At 40.4% G+C, this 24,932-nt stretch overlaps 1 protein-coding gene across 1 annotated transcript in view; it reads right to left on the bottom strand.

The window, feature by feature from the left end:
* ZNF532 (zinc finger protein 532) overlaps positions 1 to 24,932 on the bottom strand; it is a 48,455-nt gene that overhangs the window by 14,621 nt on the left and 8,902 nt on the right. Inside the window, exons 2-7 of the mRNA XM_072416542.1 lie at positions 24,441 to 24,589; positions 11,624 to 13,947; positions 8,955 to 9,136; positions 7,673 to 7,849; positions 4,994 to 5,156; positions 3,409 to 3,693 (exon numbers count right to left, since the gene is read on the bottom strand). Coding sequence (XP_072272643.1) covers positions 3,409 to 3,693; positions 4,994 to 5,156; positions 7,673 to 7,849; positions 8,955 to 9,136; positions 11,624 to 13,921 — 3,105 coding nt within the window. The 5' untranslated portion in view covers positions 13,922 to 13,947; positions 24,441 to 24,589. The remainder of the gene's footprint in view (positions 1 to 3,408; positions 3,694 to 4,993; positions 5,157 to 7,672; positions 7,850 to 8,954; positions 9,137 to 11,623; positions 13,948 to 24,440; positions 24,590 to 24,932) is intronic.

The raw sequence follows: 24,932 nt of genomic DNA, 5'->3' as shown, positions 1-24,932 counted from the left end.
AGCCAGGCAAAAATGAGAAGTGAAACTTCAAAAACCTATGAAAAAATTTTTACTAAAGAATCATCCTAAGCAAATAAAGTTTCAAAAAGCTAAAAAGTTATTTTATTTTTAATTTTGCTTTCTGCAACCTTGCAACCTACTCACCCATACCCCTCCCTTGGGGATACTACTATTGCAATGCCCCATCACACTTTGGCATGATTGGCAGGATTGTGCTTGTACATCAGTTGGATAACAGGTGGGTTCTGTGACTAGTGTTCCGCTGTAAAGTTGACTTTATAATAACAAATAAAATCTGCAAAGCTTTGTGAAAATGCAGGCAAGGTTATACTAAATATCAAACTCTCTAAGTGAATACTCATAGAAAGTGGGCTTATTCATCTTTGGAGACAATAAAATACATGAAAGTACACTAAATTCTGAACTGTTCAGTATGCTCCCTCTTTTCTTCTGAAAAGAATCTCCTCTCATTGTTATAACCTTCTGGGACTCCTATAACAAAGCTTTCGTCTCGGATCTTTAACTTCTACCTGGCTGCATCTCATTATATTTTCTCCCAGCTGGACCAATAAGATGAAGGTCATAGTTCACTTTCTTCTCTGCAGATTCTTTACAGTCTCTCGAAAAACCTAGCACCCTCTGAGAATCCAACCGTGTCCCTGTATCTTACAGAGGAACTACATAAAGAAGCCATGCTTTTATTTCCAGCGGTCTGGCCTCGATTGATGTCTGTGTGTAGAACAGACGTTTGGAGGGGTTTTGGTACAGGACGTACATTGTTGCTGCTGGTGATCCCTGGTGTCACCTCTCTCTTATTCCAGAAAAGGAAAAATCTGCTCTGCTTCCAGGCAGCGAAGAGGTATTTTATAAAACATTAACAAGCACTTTAGTGCCGCAGATGTTAAGTTCTATGTGAAGTTTTATGTCACCGTGGGTAAATCATCTGATGCTGTAATGCTGTGATGCCCAGCATCTGTAATGTTTCCAAGTTGTTTTTGACACAATGGGCCTGGTTTATTAAAGATGGAGAAGATAGACTACCATGGGAGATCCTGGGCGATCCAACAAACCTAGAATGGATTTCTTAAAAGCATTTGCTATTAATTGGCTCATGTTTTCAATCCTGCACCAGATCCATTCTAGGTTTGCTGGATCACCCCGATATATCTATGATAGTCTATCATCTCCACTCTTGGAGAGCTTTAAAAAATCAGGCCCAATGTGGTCAGATTGGTGGCTCTTGGCTTGCAGAACTACAAAAGAAGAATAGACATTGTATTACAATTGGGATTGTTCAAAATGAAAAGGTGTTGGGATGTCTGCAATCACAAGGGTGCACTGCAGCAAGAAACCAGGAGACCGATATTCCTGAAATAAATTTTTAAGAAAACCTCATTCAGGAATTTCTCTTCCATGGTTTGGCAAGTGTCACCAAGCCCTGAAAACCGGAGCTACTTGAATAAACCTTACACAAAATACCTTTAAATCAGGAAAGACCTCCAAGCCTTTTCAGGCTCATACCTAATATGCAGAATGACACAAATGAGAATGGTAACTGGAGGATTGTGTGCTGGGGAGGGCATTGCAGCAATGAAAATATGCAATTTTCTATTCCTTCTTAAATATTAATGAAAGTGATATGCTTGGGGCTTTGTAGTTTGAAGATGGCAAATGTCATGTTAAGAAATATATTTCAGCAGCCTTTCGAGGCTGCTGTTTGTGTGTTTATCTTATGTAACTGTCACATGGAACTCTTCCTAATTAAAGTGATAACAGGAAAAGGCCAGTACTGATTAAAAAGTTTGATGGGTGTAGTTCTCTTTATGACCACCTGGTGTCATTGCAGACCCTGAACCCTTTACATACAATGCTTTCAGAAAGTATTCAGCCCCCTTCCTTTTTTTCCATTGTGTTCTGTTGCAGCCTGATGCTACAATTATTTCACATCTATTTTTTTTCTCATTAACCTACACTCGGTACACCATAATGACAAGGTGAAAACAGAATTTTAGACATGTTTGTACATTTATTGAGAAGAAAAAACATTACATAACATTGTTATGCACCGTTGGCAGTATTATAGCATTTTTGGGTATGATGCAACAAGCTTAGCACACCTGGATTGTGGAATAAGCATAATTTAAATATTGTTGCTGAGGGTGAGCACAGCATACTTGCCGATTACAGTTTACATGTATCTGTTTGTAAGCACCTGCAGGCATAACAAGTCCAGGAACCTATTACCTTGGATCCCTTAAAGCCTCTATGTTTGTCCCACCCTTCTGGGTCCATGGTGATTCTATTCTGCCATTCGGGGCCAATAATGATATTACTCCTGGGTGTGTGCAGGAGATGCATTGGCCCTGATTTATTAAAGCTCTCCAAAGCTCGAGAGGATACATTTTCAACAGTGAAGCTGGGTGATCCAGCAAACATGGAATGGATTTCTTTAAAATCATTTGCTATGTGCTATGTATCCTGTACCAGATCCATTCCAGGTTTGCTGGATAACCCAGCTTCACTGATGAAAGTGTATCATGTCCAGTCTTGGAGAGTTTTAATAAATCAGGCCCGTTGTCTTCAGTGTCTGGGTTTTTTGGTCTCTGTGCTCTGTATACAGCTAGGCTATACAGTGCATGGTGCATGCGTCATGCAGTGCAAGCAAAAACAAGAATCATCCAGGAGGTGAGGAATAGTTTGCAAAAAGAGACTTTGTATGTCTCTCCTAGCAACTTTTTGTTTTTCAGTCCCGGTCTTAAAAACATGACAGGCAGCAGGAGGAAAAATCTCCAAAGCCTGATGTGTATGTGTGTGTGATTTTCTAATTTATAACATTTGGAACCGTGGTGAAGAGGGAGTGTATTGGCCCCCTGAAAAGTGTTGGAAATCCTGTGTAATCATGCCGTGAAGTTATAAAATTACATTAACTCCCCTAGCGGTAATCCCGAGTGTGACTCGGGGTGGATTTTAGGCAAAAAGCGGTAATCCCGAGTCACACTCGGGGTCGCTTTAACCTGAAAAAAATCCACTTACCTTGCTCCGTCGCTGTCCCCCAGCGTCTTGCTGGTCCCCGCAGGTCCTGGGGACACGTCTGTCTTCTTCCAGCTCCAGAACTGCAGAGACCTGAGATTTGTGGGGTTTCCTGGTGGCATCTGTGCCGGTGGGAGGATCGGTGGGAAATTCAAAAAATGTTGTACTGTACAGGTATTTTACATGGTTAACTATATATATATATAGATATATATATATATATATATATATATTTATGGGGGCACTTATTAAGAAAGCCTTGATTTATAGGAGCTTCCGACAGCTGGTATGTTATTGGTTAAGAGCCTATCAATATTCCGTGGCATAGAATTAGGCACTGGTATAAATATGTAGAATGCAGTGTAAATGAAGTATTACCTTTCCATGTTCCTTCTTCATATGTGCAATGTACAGCTCCCTCTGGTTGAAGTTCTTGTCACATTCCCAGCAGGTCCAGCCTGGATTTGGGAGTTTGTTTATCAGCTGGCTACTAGTCTTCTTCTCAGTGGACGAAGTGTTCTTCTCTGCCTTCTCAGTACCATTAACAGGTTTTGTGTCCTCCTTGGGGCTGGTGGAATTTTGGGTAGTGGGTTTGGTGCTCAGAGGTAAGTTGGTGCTCACCTTTGGAGGGCCATCAATACTTTTAAGTGTCCCATGCATAGACTGTAGAGAAAAATAAAGAATTGTTGGATAATATAGATTATTGTTTCCTAAAGAAGTTGTAAACCCAAATATATTTGTGGTGTGAAGGCACACCACTAGCAATTTATTCACATTGCAAAATATTTGTAATAAAATGTTTAGATTTATTTTTAGCCTGATTGTGCTTTTCATGTTGCCATTTTTTTCCTTGGCTCTTCATGAACTGATCAGGGGTTGGAGTAGCCATGATTAGACACGGCTTACTTACTAGCTGATCAGAAAGCAGAAAGAAGAAGGAAGTTACAGTAACTGGATGTGTCAATATGTAATTTCTCTAAAAGGAATATTTATTTAAAAAGAAACAAAGGGCACAGCAAGATTTCTAAATCCTCCAAAAGGGATCCAGCTATGACATATACTACCTGTCACAGCTACTACCGAAGTCATGCTAGTTCTAGTGCAAACCTCATTTGTCCAGCACTTGAAATTAGCAATGATTTCGGGATGGGAAGTGTACAGCTCTGGATGGTACCAGTGGCTGGGGGAAGATTACAGCTTTGGATGGTACCAGTGGCTGTGGCAGCTATCCTAACGGCTTTTTAAAGTAACTCCATGACTAGGATCATAAAATGCAACCAGTAGCCCAACAAGTAACATGCTAATCAACAAGAATTATTATTCACATACATTTCACATATATACCTCTGGTTTAACTGCACAGAATAAAGGGACTGGCCAATGTTACTTAAAGCCCTGTCCAATATGACAACAGAGGATCATGGACAATAATAAATAAACCTTCAGAAGTCATTTTCAGCACAGTGACAAATTTTCTTGGAGATTAAGGGTCCTTATAGACCCGCAGCGTCAAAATTCTGACAGCTCCTGGGTGTACAGCAAACACAAACTACAGAGCAACCAGTTGTGCATGCAGCTGCAACACAGATCTTCAGGGCACATTCGGCATTACACTTTTGCCAACCATGCCACAATCTGCCACAGCTGTAGCTGTGATGTGTGCAAAAAAGGGTCCCAACCTCTCCTATTCAAGTGACCTGTTTTTACCTGAATAGGAGATATTGGGTCCATGGTTAAGCCTTCGAAAGACCACTGCAACTCACCGGGGGTCCAAATTGGCCCCAAGGATGAATACTTGATTCCTTATAGTTGCTTGGAGTCTCATCCTGTCATACGTCATCATAAAGGACTAAAAAGATATCCTGAGGAAAATTTTGCTGTGACTGTCCCTGTTCTAAGGCGGTTGTGAGTAAAGAAGGATAACCAATTTGACCATACTCATCATGAAGAGGACTCTTATTACCTTGATGTGGTCCATCATTAGCTGCTTCTGTGCATACAGAAGAGAGCAGTCTGGACACTTGAACACAGATACTTTCTGGTTTTCGAGGTGTTGGTCAAAGTGCCGATAGAGCAGAGGTTGCATGGTGAAGACAGTGTCACACATTGAACACTTGTAGATTATTCTGGAAAAGACAGACCAGTTATTAGAGACTTGTGCCAACCAGTTGGATTATTTGGTCTATGTGAGCAATAAATCCTGCGTAAGTTTGCTCAGAGCTTTTACAACACTAACTTTTTCTGACCCCATCATCAAAGCTACTAAATGAGAGGAAGTAGAGTAAATCACCTAATTTGTTCTACTGAGAGGTATTGAATGTATTCTCTGTATGGGGTGATGGGAAAGCAAAGATGTACTATGTGTCAATGCAAAGGAGAAAAAAAAAGAACCGCTTCCTTTGCTATGAAAACAAAGGTTTGCATGAAAGGATAAGAGCATCTAATGTAAAATCACACTAGGCCATTAAGGACTAGTAAAACTATAAAAGGTTATTTACAATGAGTTAATTTCACATACTGAAAACAAATTTTCTGCTCGTAGCTCTTTCTGCCCACCTTTAATTCTGAGCCAAAGACAAGCAAGCATCTTTCTCAGCCCGACACAAAGGCTCAGTCTTATCTTCTCCTAGGACTTAGGTGAAGATTCAGTGACGACAGTAGAACTGGACCATCTGTTCCCAATAGTAACTCAAATAAGCCAAATCAAAACGTGCTTATTTTATATTTACAAATATGCCAGTAATAACATGTTTTTCCACCTTTGCTTGGCTGATCTTTGTAGTTGACTAAAAAAGCATATGAATGTCTATTTTTTTACACAAAGCATTCACAGTATGATTTTGCTGAAATGATGGCTCAACTGTATGACAACGCTTCTGCCAAGGCCACATCCACTGCCCAAAGATGTGCTGTTTGAATTGGTATCATAACGTCAGCAACATTATTTAAATTTTCCCTTAACAAAATAAAACTTTCATACTTTTTCCTTAATTTTTTTCAAATCCCTTGCATTGTCCTGACATAGCACACACATGCCCACACAGAGTCTCCTGCAAGAACCTCTGTGTGCCACCCATGCATATTGGCATGCAAAAACAACCAAGCAAGGGTAGCTAAGATCAGGGTCATTAGAATAAGCAAGCAAAGCCACCCCATTGGCAGAAGTACATTTGGGAAGATCTTCATTCCAGAGAATGAAACAAGCATGTGAGTAATAGAATTTCTTTTGATATAGATCATAATGATCAACCCATGGACCATGTGTTTGATAAAACTATGGGGAAAAGTATAAAGTGCTTTCAGTACCTAGATTTTATGAATTAGTATTGTAGTGTTTGCCTTATGGTAGTTTTGAAAGGACTTTTGCTATTTTTTTTTTACATTTTTGTTACTGTAAAAAATGTAGAGATTTTTAGACTCACCACCAATAGGAGCTATCAGTGATTGATGAAATAGGGGAGTACATTGTTTGCAGTGAGTTGTCTGACTTATACTGTGAAAAGGAATGGTAAAACACAACCATTGTGTTATGAAATTGTATATACCGTATATGTTCAAAACGTGTACCAATAATTTGAGTTTATAATATATATATTATATAATATATATTATATATATATATATATACTCACAGGTGAAATATGAAGAAAAAGTTTGAGGTTAATATATTTGTGAATTGTATTAGCATTGTGAATAAAGTAAAGGAACACTTTTTTTGGGATCATTTTTTTTACAGCAACCAGTAGATAACATGTCTTATTCACAAATAAAACAAATACATTTTAACAGGTGTTTAAAGTGATAAAAGTGTGTTTATAGAAATAACACATTATAATCAATACTAATTTTCTACCTCCGCTAAAAGCAGAATGATGTATTTCCTTAATGTGCAAAATGTCAATTACAATTTGAGCTCCACTTAGTCTAAGTTGTGCATCTTTTATAAAGAACAATTAAAGATGTATAAGCTTTATCCTTCCTGTAGCATCCGTGGAATCCCCGGCTGGAGAAAAAAAGAGTGCAGGAATGTAGGTAGAGACTGTAAATTTGTGTCATATAATGCCATTCTTTTGGATAATTAGGGCTAAAAAAACTAAAAATATTCAGGTGAATACAATGGGTTAATGCACTCTCTAGTAGAGACTGTAATGACTAGGTGACGCACAAGTTCCAGTTGCAAAGGAATGGCACCAACATGCATTATGGAATGCCTTGAAGTATTTAGTGGCAGGGCAACCCATTCAATCAAATGGCACATTGGTGCAACACACTACAATAAATGGAAGTGTATTACCATGTGTTGTGGTGTGTTGCAATGCACATGTTGAGTTGTGCTGGCTCAGTGCGCTGGGATGCCATTCAGAATGAAGGACATTGCAATGTGTGAACCAATATAATGAGCTGGATTTTTTAAAGCTCTGCAAGAATGGAGAAGATAGACTATTATGGGAGAACCTGGGTGATCTAGGAAAGTTCTACAGGCCATACTTCTACACTATTCTTCTGAAATACTCAATGACCTTGATAATACCTTCTTTACCATAGGTGCTTAAAAAATGATGCAATTGCAATCTAATGTTTTCTAATATTATATATATGTCTATATGAATAACTTTATCTTATATGAAAAAATTGTACATACTTAGGTTCCCCAATCTTCACCCCAGGGTGCTGGGTATACGCATGAGAATGGGTGCTGGGTGCAGATTTAAATGCCATTGGACATATTGGACACTTGTAGAAGACTTCACAATGGGATCCTTGGATATGACATTTTAATGCTGCAATTTCGGAGTAGACCACATTGCAGTGCATACACCTATGAAAACACAAGACACAATAGGACGTTAGCACAAATGGAGATCATCTTCCTATTCATTGGGGTAGTTTTATTGAACATCGCCCTCCCCACCCTCAAGACCTGCATATAGTTTATATATATATATATATATATATATATATATATATATATATATTAGCTCTTCCTTGATTATTAATCATCTCCAACTACTTTCCTAAACTCCCACTAACACTGAGCCAGAGCAGAAGGATAGATCTGTGCAGAAAATGCCATCAACTGGCTGCTCAGACACAAGAATCCAGTGTTCGGCCCGCACACAATACATTCCCAGCTGGGGCCCAGTTCTTTAACTGAGTACAGTAATAGAGTGGAATAAGATACATATTCCAGTGGATCGAAGAACTAAAAATTTGCTAATTTTTAAGACCACCAATCGAATAAGTTTACCATTACAGATAGTCCCCAGGCAACAAAAGAGATAGGGACTGTAGGTTTGTTCTTAAGTTAAATTTGTATGTAAGTTGAAACAGGTACATTAATTTAATATAGACAATTAGGACAGATGTTTGTCTCAACATATTATTAAGCAGCATGGTGTCAGTTACTGTATAAAATCCTCACTGTTAATCACAAAGCAAAAAAACAAAACTTTATGGAGCCTATATATTCATTAACTTCTGGAGCAAGCTGTGCTTTGATATGCAAACCGCTCCCTCCCCCATCAAGCCTCTGCCCTGCACATGAACGAGCAGGGAAGCCCCGTTCGTATCTACGAGTCATCTGTATGTCGGATGTCCTTACTGGGGGACTACCTGTATTGCTATGGTTTGATTAATGATTTGAATCATTTTAAAAGAAATGTATTTGGTCTGATCTTAAAAAATGGTCAGCGTCTTACAAATCTTACTGTAGCACCATTATAACTGTTGGGAGTACAATACAGCCAATGCCACCAATGGCACCAAAAAAACGCCTTTCTCCAAAAAACAATATATATCTTCTGTATAGTAAATAGCTTTTACTAAATAAAAAGGCCCATAGCTAAAATATATAAATTATCTAGTGCTTTTTTTTAAGTGACCATAGAAGGTCATCATTTTTCTGGCATTCAGATCCAACTTACCGGAAGCCGATCCTGCGGGTGTAGTGCAGACAGTTCTTGGTGACGTGCGTCTGGAAGTGCGCCGACCTGCAGATTGCACCACACTCAGGACATGTGAATGGAGATTTGTGCTGATGAATGCGCTGATGGCAGGCATAGCTGCATGGGTTGGGAAGAAGCATCATACAGACACTACACGTCCTCTGCAACAAAAATACAAAAATTTGCTGTTTAATTCTTAGAGCTTCAGGAAACTTTCACATCACAAAATGAGTTTCGGCTTTGTGTGGTTTCTGGCAAGCTGGCTCACATGCTGGCTTCTTATATCTTCAGTGGTGAGATGTTCCCACCAGAATCTCCATATTCTCCTTTGTGTAAAAACCACTACAAACCCAAACAATGGTAAATTGTGACCACACATGGCATGCTGAGTCTTGTCTTGGCATGGACATCACAGAACAGGAGTTCATCTAACCGAGATGGAGTACAACAAACATACCATTTTATCGATCCCTGGCACACCACAGAGGACAGTCCCGGGGAACAAGCCTAAAAACGTATTTTGTATTTTTTTTTTGGGGGGGGGGGGGGGGCTGGGGTCATCGCCATGTTACATTTAACACATGTTAGTTTTGTTATTGCCATTTTTATTTCTCATCACTTTCTATCCTGGTAACCAAACTGTGTATGTATGGTCCCAATGGGGATACAAATCTGAGAATCACAGGAACAATGCAAAGGTTGGAGGCTTCAGCCATTGGGAAGGCAGGTATAACACCTCTTCCATTGCACAGACCTAGTGATAAGACTTTTGGCCTGACCAGGTTGCTTCAAAGTTTTCTTTTTTGTAAAAATGAATAAATAATTGAATCTGATTCAATTAGATTCTCCTAGATTGTAAGCTCTTTGGGGCAGGGTTCTTCCCTCCTCCTGTGTCACTGGTTGTATCAGGCTGTTATTTGCAACCCCTAATTAATGTACTGCACTGCGCAATATGTTGGCGCCAAATAAATCCTGTGTACTAATAATATTAATAATAATAATAATAATAATTTATTAGATGCATAACTATCAATAATTGGAGCACTTTTCCAACTGGCTTGGACAGGTTTTTATAGGAGGAAAAAAGTAATTCTGACAAGTTTGTATATTCAACATTATGATCTTATCCAGGGAGAGGCCAACGGCTGACAAGCCAACCCACATACAAGATATGGTCACCTGATACTGCTAGCAAAGTAAGATGGGGCAACTGTTTTCCCTTTACATAAATATTTGACTTATTTGCAGATTTGGATCATAAACTAAAAGTCCATCCAATATTTTTTTTAGTAAATGAAAAGGGATTCTAACCCTTTTTCTTATTTTTTTTACATTTGCAGTACAGGTTGACAGTCATGCCGTTAACGATGCTTGTTAATAGCATGACTGTGTGGTGCAGGACAAAGAGTGATATTCTTGTAGTGCCTCATCACATACATGTGAACTTTGTCATAGATTTCATAATCTTTCAATATAAAGATTTTCTGAAAATCTCTACATATGAGTGACTCACATTGGGATTACCAATACAAGAACTAATATAAATACATTAGTTGTAATTCCACTTCTAGGCAGCAGATGGCATACAGTGCCTTGCTACCCCCTCTGCTTGCTCATTCTTGCTCTAAACTGCACTGTGTGCCTTTTAAAAGTCCTTCATGAATCTCACATGAAAAACACTGGGAATAGAGTTGTCCTGTGGGATTTTAAAATCACATGTAAAAATAAAAAGGTACTAAGTGCAGAGCTTGTGGCAATAATGAGCAATAAAAGTCACTAAGTGCAGAGCTTGCAGAAATAATGAGCAAGAATATCATTCTACTACATAGCACCCTATCCTTCAAGCGTATATGCAGCTACCATTGTTTTAATTTTGGATAGAGTAGATGTTTTAGTCCGTTAGTTTTATATGTCCCATTGTGGAGATTTCTCTTTAAGTTTTATCTTGCAACTCGTGGGGATTCCCCTCACTTTTTGTACTGGCACATTATGCGTACACTACGTTTGGACAGGATGTTTGTATTAATAGTAAATCAAGATTTTATTCGTTTCTTATCATAAGGGAACAAACATGAGGATGGCAGCACTGGCCTTCATCTGCAAATACTTATGTCTTATACATTATGCCTTATGTCCCGTCAGTTCTTTTGAAATACTTGCAGCATGTCTGCAGCAAGTAAGCAAAGAAAGTCAGAATCACTCATCTCTACACTGTTTGGTGGTCAGTGAATCACAGACTAATGCTGTTTTTATGTGTGTACACTACCTGCAGCATGGTCAAAAGCTTCCTTATAGCCCAGTTATTCCCTATAGATAAGAACCCTATTCTTTGCATGTAGCTGATGTAAACAGTGGTGGAATGGCTCAAAATATGCTCAAAACAGATCTTCTAGTGCTGCTTGGTAAAATAAACCATTTTTTGCTCCCCCATTGCCCATCTTAGGTAATCAGATTGCAGGAAACTGAAACTAATTTGGTCTCCATCGATACTCCACCTTTGCACATTCCTGGAGCACCTTGAGCAACCTATGGATAATCCCAAACTATCTAACCTTAATCTACAGATGCTGATTGATGATTTAGAAGCTAAATTATTATTCAATACAGGAGATGTCTAATAAATTCTATTGATATACAGGGTACCATACTTGTCCAGTTGCATCCGCTGCTTGTTGGTAGTGTGTCGCCAAGGAGGTTTCATCTGCAAATACTTCATTGCATTCCAAACACTTCAGACTATGTCTGCAGAGCTTTGATGAATCTTCATCCAAAGGCATTGCTGGAGTGATTGGTGCACTGGCCGGAGCAGATATCACTGGCCCCAATGCCCCAGGCTGTACCTTCGATACTGGATGGGCAGTTGCAACAACTGGGCTCGGTCGAGGAGTTGGGGTTGTTGGAGCCGGAGCAGAATTCTGGACTGATGGAATCATCTGATCTACTGGCACTGGCTTGAGAATCAGGTGCGAACACTGCATCACAACTCCTTTCTCCTTATGACTACGTGCATGAGACAAAAGACTGCATTTATTGTAAAAAACTAAATTTTTAGAGCAATGGTTGCAGGTTACTTCAATTCTTACACTTCGGCGGTCATAATGTTGCAAAAGACTCTTTTCCAGAGCAAAGGCGTCTCCGCATTCTAAACACTTGTATCCGCGGGCTGGCAGGGTAATTCCGGCATTGTTCGGGGGACTAAGGTTAGGAACATAAACAGGGACAGGATTTACACTACTCAGTACTTTGTTGAAGGCCTCCACAACAGAACTTTGGGAGGAAGCTACCACTTGGACTCTGGACACCTTTTTGGGTGTAGTCACAGCAGTGGTGGGTACAAGAGTTTGTTTGATTTGCTGCTGGGGTTTAGTTAACACTTGGCGAAGTTCTGAAGAGGCTTGGGAACCTTGAGGCAAGAGGTTAAGATTGGCAAAATGCACCGTCTTTGGCACAAGTTTTGCGTTGGCAAGGCTGGACGCTGGAACCACTACAGTTTGCTGTTGGATAGCATTGGCCGCTTTGATAATAGCATTGCTTGCACTTTGGACAGATGCAGCAGATATAACCGTTGCTTTAACTGTAGTATTGTTACCAAACTTCAAATTTATCACTTGCGAGCCTGCAGTTTTCACCGCAGATACAGGTAGGAAAGCTGTGGCCACTGGTTTAATTGTAACCTGCTTTGGTGTGCCATCTGTTGACACAACTGCATTAGTAGCAACAGTCGTTTGCAAAGATGCTCTAGTGGGTGAAGAAAGAATAGTAGCAGCCGATGTTGGGGATGACAAAAGAGAGGAGACTACAAGTGGTGACGTTTGATCCGATGCCTGTTTTGTACCTTCAGCTTCAAAATCAGGTAACACCCTTGTGACAGTCCTTTTGATTTCCCCGGAGGAAGTTTTGATGGTCTTAATCCTTACTTTTGGTATCGCAGGTGTTGAGCCACCAGATGATGGGGATCCTTTGCTGCTGTTCTCACTTGATACGCTCCTTGGGCTGTCCGATGGCTTTACGGGGGTCCTTTTTGTACCATCAATGAGATTTTGCACTGTCAGTTGGGTTTCAGTAGGCTTTATGTTGGCCAATGGATTTTCAATTTCTTTTGGCACTTGAGATGACTCCTCTGGAATGGCGTGTATATCCTTTGGGTCACATGCTGACTTCTTTGCACTAAGAGCAGCAATTGCAGCAATACATGAGGAAAGTTTTGCAGAAGACTTTAGCTTTAGTTGTGCTAAATTTCCCCCATTTACTTCATTTTTTTCTGGGTCCAATTTGCTTTCTAACATTTTCTGAGCACTTTCTTCCAGTTTCTCATCAAGCTTTTTAATTTTGAAGGTGTCAAATACTGAACCAACCTCAAAGACTTTTTTACTTTCTTTTCTTTTTTCCAAGTTTTTGGAGATAGCTGTCCCAGACTTTATTAAATGCTCAACGGCTTTGTCCCGTTCATAGCGATGCTGAGTTAAAATACTGGAGCCAAAACCTGGGCACAAGCCTTCTCTATCAGGAGGATCATCCACTTCAATTTTTTCATCATCATCAAATTCTTCAGCACTGGAAATTGGACTAAACTGATTAAAGACGGTCTCTTTATGAATGGCTCCAGATGCAATGACTTTGTCCTTCAGAGACTTCAACCCCTCTTTGTTAAACCGTTCAAGATTTGAAACTGTGAGAAAACCATTGTGCAAGCCATTACCGGTGGAGTGATGATGGTCTTTGTCAGAGGTCTCAGAAGAGTCAATGGTTCTTATGTTTTTCACTATAACACTGACACCGACATCTGATGATGAAGGGATATGAGGATCATCGTCCCCCTGGGCATTTTGCTTCATATGATCATGTTCATCATGGCCAGACTCAATAGCTGCCTTGGGATCCACCATGTCAGGGATATCAAAAGCTGCAAGAAGGTCGTCAAAGTCCGGGGTCTTCATATCTCCCATGATCACAAGTTTGTATTCATCCAACACTGAAAAATAAAATGTGGATAATTAACACCATAATAATAATTATCCATATACACATACACATCAGTCATGAAAAAACAAACTATATAAACTTTTTTTTTGCAAACCAATCAAACAAAAAAAAAGCCTTTAAGATGCATACCAGGCCACCTTAATTCTGGGAAAAGTACAGGGACTGCCCTTGCGCCTCAAACATGAAAGATGGCCCAGAGCTAAAAAAAAAAAAAAAAAAATAGGCGGAGGGCCTCATGACAGTGAGAGGGGGGAAAAAGTTGTTAGGAGGGAATGGGTTAAGGATGGGGATTGGTTAAGAGATGTGGTGTGATGGGTGGAGTGAAAGAAAGGTGGGGTCAAAGGACAGTAGTATATATAGAGTGGAGGTGGGAGGGCATAGGTCAGAAATTTGAAATAGCAGAAGGAAAAATTGCTTACCTTATGGCGTCCGTTGATGCTCTGCTTGACCGCATCAGGGCGGCTGCGGTTGTTCGTGGTGTGCAGTGGCTGGAGGCCCAGATGCACACCTTTGGGCCGGGGCTAGAGCAGGAGGGCCAAGCAGGTCCCCAGCGCTCTAGACGGGCACGGCAGTCTCGACCGCCGGTGCGCCTCAGCCCCAGTTTGGCCCGTGGGGTCCAGCGCCAAATTAGGAGCCCCAATAGGGACCCTCCGTGCCCCCCCTCGCGACGGACGCCTGTGAGTGGTGGGCGGGCCGGGAGGAATCCTCGGCCGAGGCGGGACCCCCGAGCAGAGGTGTCCCCGGGTCTGCCTACCAGATCCCGGTCTGCTCGCACCGTGGAGCGGGAGCATGCGGCTGATTCCTCGCCAAGACCTGGTGGGGTGAAGGAGGCCCGGCGAGGGAGTGTCCGGCGGGACTTGCGGTTGGCAGTGCGCCGGGCGCATGGGTTGCGAAAAATTCGTTTGCGTGATTTGCAATCTTTATTGGGCAAATTGAATTTCGCATGCAACATCATGCCAATGGGGAGGGTGTTCAGCAGGCGGTTAGCGGCTGCCACAGCTGGGGTGCGTTTGCCTGGGCATTTCATACGTTTGACCAGCGAATTGCGGGAGGATTTGCGCGTTTGGTTACAGTTTTTAGATTGTTACAACGGAAGGACGTTGTGGATGGCGGAGGGGGTGTCTAATGTGGCCCTGGACCTGTTCACGGATGCAGCAGGGGGTTCGGGTTATGGGGCTTATTGGGCTGGGCATTGGAGTGCAGAGGTGTGGCCGGATTCTTGGGTGAAGGCGGGGTTGTGTAAAAATTTGGTGCTGTTGGAGTTGTTCCCAGTGGTGGTGGCATTGGCAATTTGGGGAAAAGAGTTGGGTAATAAAAAGGTTTGTCTGCATTGTGATAATTTGGGGGTTGTAGATGTCATTAATAACAACACCGCTAACTCGCCCCCGGTGGTGAGGTTGTTGCGTCATTTGGTGTTGCTGTGTTTGCTTCATAACATTTATTTGAAGGCGGTGCATGTGCCTGGGAAGGCTAATGATGTGGCTGATTCTCTTTCTCGTTCCCAGTGGGTGCGGTTCCGAGAGCTGGTCCCAAGGGCCGATCGTCTGGGCATCCCTTGTCCGTCGGATCTGTGGACGATTGTTTAGCACTGGTGGTTGGAGGGATTCAGCGGTCAGTGGCAGACGGAACGTGGAGGGCGTATGTACACACATGGCATGAATGGTTTGAGTTTGTGCAACGGGAAGGGGGGATTTTGGATGTACAACAGGGTTTGTTATTGTTGTTGTTGTTTCTGGCGGTCAATTTTAGGGCAGGTGTGTCCGGTAATGTTATGGCGAAGAAGTTGTCTGCGTTGGCCTTTCTATTTAAGTTGGAGGGCGGGGTGGATCATACCAAGAATTTTTTGGTTCGGCAGGCGTTGAAAGGATATAGAAAAGGGGGGGTAAAGAGGGATGCTAGACGGCCGGTTTCTTTTGCTATGCTGGTGGAGGTGTTGAGCAGTTTGGATGCTATCTGTGTGGATGCATTTGAGGTGGCCTTGTTTAAGGTGGCGTTTGCGGTTACCTTTTTTGCAGCGCTGCGTGTGGGGGAGGTGGTCAGTCCAAGCAGAGCTCAATTTGGCGGCTTGTTTCGGAGTGATGTGCGCATGCAAAAGAAAAAAGTGCAGATTTGGATTCGGAAATCTAAGACCGATCAAGGGGGGAGGGGTGCCTGTTTGACTTTGGGTGCGCTACCAGGATCGGCGGCCTGCCCTGTGAGGGCGGTTCGCCAGTATTTACGGGTGCGCGGCCCTGGGCAGGATTCTTTCCTTATACATAGGGATGGGTCACCATTGACACGATTTCAGTTTGGGGCAGTGTTTAAAAAGTGTGTACGGGCTACAGGCCGGGCGTCTGAGGAGTATTCCTCACATTCATTTCGCATTGGGGCCGCTACTGAGGCGGCCCGGTGGGGGTTGAGTGATGAGGCCATCAAAAGGATTGGGCGTTGGGAGTCCAATCGTTTCAAGGTGTATGTTCGGCCGCAGTTGCTGTAGGTGAGTATGTCATAGGGGGCTGCGGGCTTATTGTCTGAGGGTTGTTTTTGGTGTCCTCACGGGGACTAAGGTTGGGAGTGGGGACTTAATTTGCAGGGTTTGGTGGTATAGTTTCCCTTTGTTTCCATTACAGATTATAGAGAATGCCTGATTTGGATTCTGGGGCATTCATTTGTTTATTGGGGTGCCCGTCGGGCGGAGGTGCGCCGCAATGGGCGGCAGATGGGTTTTCAGCAGGGAGAGGCCAGAGTCCGCTGGATTGGAGTTCGTGGCATGCAGTGGAGCCGTGTGATTCCCGAGGTCAACCGTTATGTTCAGTTGGATCGTGCACCGGATGTTTTACTAATTCATGCTGGGGGGAATGATGTGGGATCCAGGCCTTTACGGGATTTGTTAAAGGATATCAAGTTTGATTTTTTGCGTTTAAGGTCTGCGTTGCCGGACACGGTCCTTATATGGTCAGAGATGGTGGCAAGAATGACATGGCGGCGTGCACGATCTGTTGATCGTTTGAATAAGTCACGCATTAAAATTAATAAGGCGGTCAGTAAATTTGTCACAAGACTTGGTGGTTTGGCAGTCCGTCATTGGGAGTTGGAGGGAGAGCCCCATCTTTTCTTGAGGGATGATGGGGTACATCTTAATGCGGTGGGAACGGACCTTTGGATGTTAGGTCTGCAGGATGGCCTGCAGCGTGGTCTTCAGGTGTGGAGGTGCGCTCAAGTCTAAGGGCTCAGGCTTGAGGCGCGGTGGCGGTTCTTTGGTGGTCCATGATAGTGGGGTTGTTTGGAACACTGGGTGGTAGTGAGGCCCGGTGGGTTCGGAGGGATACCTGCGGGTTGTCCCTGAGCCGGTGTATTAACGGCGGGGGGCCTATTTTTTGTGTGCAGGAATATCCAGGTGACATTTAGGAATGTAGTGGTACTGTCATGGACCGTCAAGAAAAACATGTTTAAAACAGGAATGTATTTGTTATATGGTGTTCTTTGCTGTTGTGCATTTTTGAAAAAGAAATAAAGTTATTAATGTTTTATATTTTTGTTAATAAAAGGCTGCTATGGCCAGTTATATCCAAGAAACAAGTCTATGTGCATTTCTTGAAGGGGAATGGTTAACGGGATGTTCGGGTTGGCTGGCCGGCAGAGGTAAGACAACTTTGCTATCCCCCTTTGCACCTGTCATGTTAAAATTCAGTGCAAGAAAACATTGAGAATGCGTTGAGTTTGATTTACCATTAAGAAATATAAAATGATCATTTAGCAAACGTAATTATTCCCTTGCAAGGTAATTTTCACTTGGCTTAGTAAATTCATTTTGCATCCATTTCATTTTACATTGCTATCCAATCATGGACAAGGAAAACTGAAAAATCTAGGATTATTGTTTGCAAGTAATGCAGTAGCTGATGTCAACAGAGTTTTGCCTTATATACCAAGTTAGGTAATAATCCAATGTAAGGCGATAACTCACTTTGCTGAGTAAACAGCCTATATTCCTTTAGTAAATCAATCTATTTTTACTATTTGTTCTAGGCCCGTGGTTTAGGAATCATTAGACAATATATCGGCATGATAACTAAGCCAACAACTTCTTATTATACATATGAGTGACTCTAGTAGAAGAAATTGTTACTTTTTTGTAGTTATTAGTATTGGCAACACTAAAAAGCTGTGCTCATTTAGTAGGTTGAAGTCAGAAAACAAAGGGTCACTTAGATGCCTCAGTTCTCCCTATATGGGAAAACATATAAAAAAGCATGTTTAGTTTCTGATGGACGTACCCCTGAAAAAAATCTATTCACCCTTGTTGGATAAAGGCTAAAATACCTGTTGGGCTGATAGAAACTGGGTAAGTGACCGCCACCAGGAGTCTTAATGTAATACCCCTTGTATCACCTGAACAGGAAGTGTGGGGTGGGGAGAATCCCCAGTGAAGACTTTGACAGCAATTACCCTTACAGATCCTATCCACAATGAACACAAATCAAGGGATAACGATCAGAGTGCACTCAGTACTGTTGTACATTGTAAACTTTTCAAGCCATAGAAAACTTTTCAGTAACTTTACAAATCGGCAAGGGTGTATTCCAAACAAATGCTTACAATACAATAAAAAAACCCTCTTTGATCTCTAATCAAGTGTCTACATCTAGCAAAAGTAATATGCATATGGGCAAGGCAGTTTACAAACCAATACAAAAAGTATCTTAGTACACTTACCTGCTATTCAGCAGTCTAAAGTGCTTTATTATTATGCAAACAACATTGTAAAATGTTGCACCCTAACCACTGTCTGAAAAAGCTCACAATTAGCAAAAAATATATTGGCAGGTATGCCATGGAAGTCGCCCATTACTTTGGATTGTTAATATGATTGTGCCAGGTCTTAACCAGCATCTCAGTCCAAGAAGTAGATGATGATCGTGGATTATAATGGTTTATAGACCAGGGGTGGGCAAACTTTTTTGGTCGTTGGCCCACAATCTGAAATAAAATTTGACAGAGTGGCCGGGCCGATGGGAGATTGGACGGGGTTATGCTATTGTGACGCCACTGAACGTGACGTCATGATGGCATAACCCCGCCCACTCTCCCACTGCAGGCTCAGATTGGGGGGGCTTGTACCGGCCAGAGCCGTGGACCACCCAAGGGGCCGGAGAAACATCTCTATTGGGCCGTATACAGCCCGCCGGCCGTAGTTTGTCCATGCCTGTTATAGAACATCCCTATAAAGGCAAAAAGCAGCTCTTCTGGGCAAGGTATTCTCCTCATTCTGTGTAATCTTTTGTATCTGTCTGTATTTGCAACCCCTATTTAATCACCCGACCGTTAAACCCGACCTTGGTTCGGGTTTAAAAATTTTGCTAAAATCGATAAACCCGAACTTTGTCGGGTGGTTAAATCTAATCACTTACCTGGTCCCCGCTGTGATGATCTGTTCTGTTCCAGCGTCGGTCTCTAAAAAAAAATACTCACCTTCTCCCCGCAGCTCCTCCGGACATATCTGTCCTCTTCTGTCTTCATCCGGCGAGTGCAGTGACGATCTCCGGGGTTTCTCAGTGACGTCGCTGCATGCGTCGCTGCGGGCGGGAGGCGGGGCGGGAAATTCAAATTGCTTTGCATTGAACTCAATACAAAAAAGCTGTATTGAGTCCAATACAAAGAAAATCCTTATATAATATATATATAATTGTATTATATATATATTATATAAGCTACTGTACAGGCACATTACATTATACACTTTTTTTTTTTAAAGATTTTTTTTTTAAGTTTTTTTTTTTTATGTTTTATAAAAAAAATGTTATTTTTATATTTATAACATTTTGGACATATTTCGGTGAGTTATGCGGTAATTCGGTGAATTATAAGTAATTATTGAGTAATTCAGTGAATTAGAGCCTACAATCTAAAATACATTTCCATGCAAAAAAATTAACACTTTTTGCATGGAAGTTTGGAAAGAATTAAAATACCCGGCGTTCGCGTACGCGTCCCTCTGCGATTCCTGATAATGTCGGTGCATGCGCCCATCGATGGGGGTCGTAGCGGGAAATTCAAATATTTTGTATTGGATTCAATACAAAGTCCTGTATCCTATCCAATACAAAAAAATACAAAATATATTTATGTGGTTTTGTCTATAGGTATGTGACGTTGGACTGTTGGACACTAGGCAGAAAAATATATTACTATATAGTATACCAAATTATTGCATTTTCCGTATTTTTGATTTATTTATGTATTCTTGTTTAAGCTGATTTTTGTGTCTTTTATTTATTTTATTAAAAGTATTTTTTTTTTTTTTTTTTTTTTTTTTTTTTTTTTTTTTTTTTTTTTTTTTTTTTTTTTACATGATTGTGTGTTTCAAACATTTTTTATATTCATGATATCTACTAGAACCCTGTTCGGACATATTTCTGTAAGTTACAGGTCTACAATTTAAAAAAAAAAATTCATGAAAAACAGTGTACCGCTTTTGGTACAGAAATCTAGACATCAGTGTAACGCCCAGGTGGTTAATGTACAGCACTGTGTAATATGTTGGAGCTATATAAATACTGTTTAATAAAAATGTATTAATTATCAAGGGCAATACTGCAATCCAAGCATAGGTAATACTTTGATATTTCATAGCATGCTGCACTTAACTAAAAGTATATACAATAGGTTTACGTTAACTCATGCGCATAAGCCTTCATATACATTTTTTTGTAGGCTGGTGTCATCATTATATTGGTATGTTATGTGGCAGATCCTAGCTAAGCCCACATTAATAAACAGGATCCTTTGAAATGAATGTGCTTTTAAATGTTCTGTGCTTACCATGTACATAAGAACTGATGAAGTGGCTTGGAAAACTACAAAATGTCTTCCAAAATGTCCACTTGGTTGTGACCAATTACTATTACCCATGCACACAAGTATTTTCTCAGCCTTAAACAATTTCTTAAATTTTTTTCCATGCTGTTGTTCTGCAGAAGTAAACCAATTTCCCACTTGCTCCTTTCAGCATGACATAATTCTCTTCTGTAGAAAACTCTAGCACAATTTAACCTAGCCTGGGCCAAGGTAACGCTCCCTGCCCCTCCTGCACAGGAAAGAGGCCAGACAGGCTGAATTGAACGCATTGTAAAGCTCTCTGGTGTCTGGCGGCTTCAGCTCTGTTTACTGTTCTACCTGGAGGAAGGCTGGGGAGGAATACCAAACAGATTACATGTCTGCACCTCCAGGGTAGCACAAGATCAGTCTTGTACAGGACCAGCAAAAAAATACCCTGGGAGGGAACCAGAGATGTAGCTTCATACTGGTGGAGAAGACATTATGTGCAAACGTTTAATATCCAATTTTCAAATCCAAATTTAAATTAAATGTAAACCTCATCATTTAAATCTCATATTATTCCTAAACGTTAAAATCTTGTTTTTATTATTTTTACATGATGCTTTAACTAAAATAATAATTAAAATCAATTTTAAAAACCTGGCCTTAGGTGTTCCCTGATACAGGCTGACAATGCTCTTTCCCTGTCTCCTCGTTGGGTTCTGACATTGTCACATGAAAGACAGCATAACTTTTGGAGCAAACATCATGGAGACATGGTTGGATTTTATCATCAGGAAAACCACCCTGAGAAGTGTCATGCAGCCATTGCTGGAGTGCATGTTAATTACTGAAAAGCTAGCAATATATGGATTGACTTTGGTTTGATCTATTTTTAATTTAGTGAAGTTGTTTGATATTAATAGTATTATTATTAATAATAATAATAATAAACAGTATTTATATAGTGCCAAGATATTACGCGGTGCTGTACATTAAATAGGAGATACAGGAGGAGATATTAACATCAATCATCGATCAAAAATCAATTGTATTAACACACTCAACAACTGATGCATGATTGATACTTTAGTTTTGTTTCTTTCAAATCAATCATTCTATTTTTAGCCAATTGATTCCTCAAATTATAGGGATAAGCATATGTATTTGTGCTCCAAAATTCAATTAAACCGGAACTGATCGAGAGATCTCAAAAATATGTTTAAATACTACAGAACTGTTCCCATCTGTGTGGTGGGGGTTCTTTCAACTTGACATTCTTATTGCTTTTGGTAATTCAAATTTAGAAATTAAGAAAAGATTTAGAGTTAACCCAATAAAACAATCTAATGAGCCTCTCAATCAAACCGGAATTGTTGCCAGCCTGAAAAGGATTAGTCAATCCAAAAGAATATTTCTGTATTTGCTAAATGGTGGCAAGTAAAAATCACGCCTGACAGTTTTTTTTATACCCCTTTATGATTCTTTTGTTGAAATCTTTGGATTGAGTTTCCAAGTCTGTTTGTTGTAACAATACAAAATCTAATTTCCCATCATTGTATCTTATAAATTAAGGGATGACTGAATTATCATGTCATCATATTTGGATCAAAACAGAAACTGGTTGGCTTGATTTTTTTTCAGCAATTTGGCATTGCTATGGGTTATTCAATTAAGGAAAAATCAGCAGCTCCTTCAAGTTTTGTGGTTAAAGAAACCCTACAGTTACAGTGGCCAGGGTCCTAATGGAGTTAGGAACCGCCCAATAACTTTTTGGGCATATTGGTAATCTGTCTTACACAAACGGGTTCATCGTTTGACTGATTCTCAATGTTGAAGATATGTTGCCCATAGATAGAAAATCAGGGGATCATATTAGCACACACCTCAATCAATACATGGGTGAAAAGTGCAATAAAGATAAATGTATGAGTACATGCTCCCAAAATGCAACAAAAATCTGATCCATACTTGTTCCGTTGATGAACATTTTCCAGCTCGGGGCTCTTTCGATTTTAGCCATAAAAATGCCATTTTAAGCCGAGTGTTTCAGCCACTAATAATGCCATAAGACAAGGCAGTGAAATAGTAAACTCTTCAAATATTAATGACCGTCTTTTTTTAAACATTTGTTCTGGCTTATTTTGTATTCAAATTGTCTGGAGAAAGAATACAGTTTTCTAATTGCCATAAAGGGACTGTACACAGCTGGTACCAGCTGTCTATGGCATGTTTGCACGGGCACATCATTCTGTGTACCAGTCACTCAGGGCAACAAGAAAAATGTTAATTTCCCACTTCAATGAACAGATGACAAAATTACTCCTGGGCAAGTCTTTACAATAAGAGTTCTAAATTGTCAGTTCTGCAGAAAATTAACTTTTCTTAAAGAGCACTTGTCAGAGGAAACATCACTGGTGGAGGTTTCCATCCCCCAGGCTGCATACTAACTGTAAGCTCTTCTGGGCAGGGTCCTCTACTCGTCACGTGTCATTGTTTGTATCTGTGTGTCATTTGCTTCCCCTATTTATTGATTGGAACCATGGCCATTCCCTATTTATTTATTGGAACCATGGCCAACCCCTATTTATTTATTGGAACCATGGCCGACCCCTATTTATTTATTGGAACCATGGCCAACCCCTATTTATTTATTGGAACCATGGCCGACCCCTATTTATTTATTGGAACCATGGCCAACCCATATTTATTTATTGGAACCATGGCCAACCCCTATTTATTCATTGGAACCATGGCCAACACCTATAAATTTATTGGAACCATGGCCAACCCCTATTTATTTATTGGAACTATGGCCAGCCACCATTTATTTATTTATTGGAACCATGGCAAACCCCTATTTATTTATTGGAACCATGGCCAACCCCTATTTATTTATTGGAACCATGGCCAACCCCTATTTATTTATTGGAACTATGGCCAACCCCTATTTATTTATTGGAATCATGGCCAACCCCATTTATTTTTTAGAATAAATAGAACCATGCCTTTCCTATTTATTGTACAATGCAGCATAGTATTTTGCCACTATATAAATACTGTTTAATAATAATAAAAAAATAATAATATTAATAATACTTTTAATATTTCGAATGTTTGGAGGGAGCCTATGGATCAAAGGATAACTTATTCATCAGATGTTTCTGTTTTTTTGTTTGCTAAATCATAAACTATTGCTATTACTTTTTACATATTTGTGTTTTCACCCTTTGCCATAATTTGTGGATAGTACATGTCAGCTTAAGATGTGTTTGATAGGCAATTTGCAGGACAACACAGGGCAATACTGGAATGCAGAACAAACCATTGCCACCTTAACATGAAGTATTTAACAAGCACCCCCAAGGCAGAATCACCAAGTATTATTTCAGCTACACTCATGAAGTTACATTAAAACGTCAACATTTATATGGTATTCTAGTGATTGGTTATATGCATACCTATAAATAAATAACCAATCACTATTCCATGCTCCTTTGTCTAGATCTATAACTTGGAGCTGCACAGACTATATGACTATATACACCGTATCTCCTGGGCAGGTTTGTTTCCCAGCAGTGAATAAATAAAGGGTTCATAGGATACTCTAATTAAATGATAAATATTTCCATAGGGGACAATGTTGTTATAATAATACATAGGAGGGGATTCTGCTATATTTACCTAGGCTTGTGTAGGGCTGTCCTCTTTACACACATTGGTCTGTTTGATGCATCTTGTCAGACGGCCAGTAATATTGTCTAACAGTCAGTTATTGGACCTCGGATGATAAGTGACGCCCAGGTGTGTGCTCATGTGATCCTCATCTTCAGCTGCAAAGAAAAATGTATCAGCATTGTTATAATGGTTGAAGCAGCTAATACTTTACATAAATGGAAAGAGAATATAGGACACAATTAGTGAAATGAGTAGAGTAGCGTCACCAACCATTGCTTATGAAAATGGTTTCCATACTTGAGGAATTGTTGATCTGAAGCAAGCAGACTGCATCATTGTTTGGAGTAGATATTGAAACCAGGGACAACCAAAAAAAAGAGTAAACCCTTTCCATTGCTCTTTGTCTTTGGAAATCCCTACACTGGCCTTCATTAAATTTCAGAATTAAATTCAAGGTATTAATATTATTATGTTATTATTACTATTATTATTTTTAAT

The sequence above is a fragment of the Pyxicephalus adspersus genome, chromosome 6, assembly GCF_032062135.1.
Source record: "Pyxicephalus adspersus chromosome 6, UCB_Pads_2.0, whole genome shotgun sequence".
NCBI lineage: Eukaryota > Metazoa > Chordata > Amphibia > Anura > Pyxicephalidae > Pyxicephalus > Pyxicephalus adspersus.
This window is presented reverse-complemented; position numbering and strand designations above follow the sequence as displayed.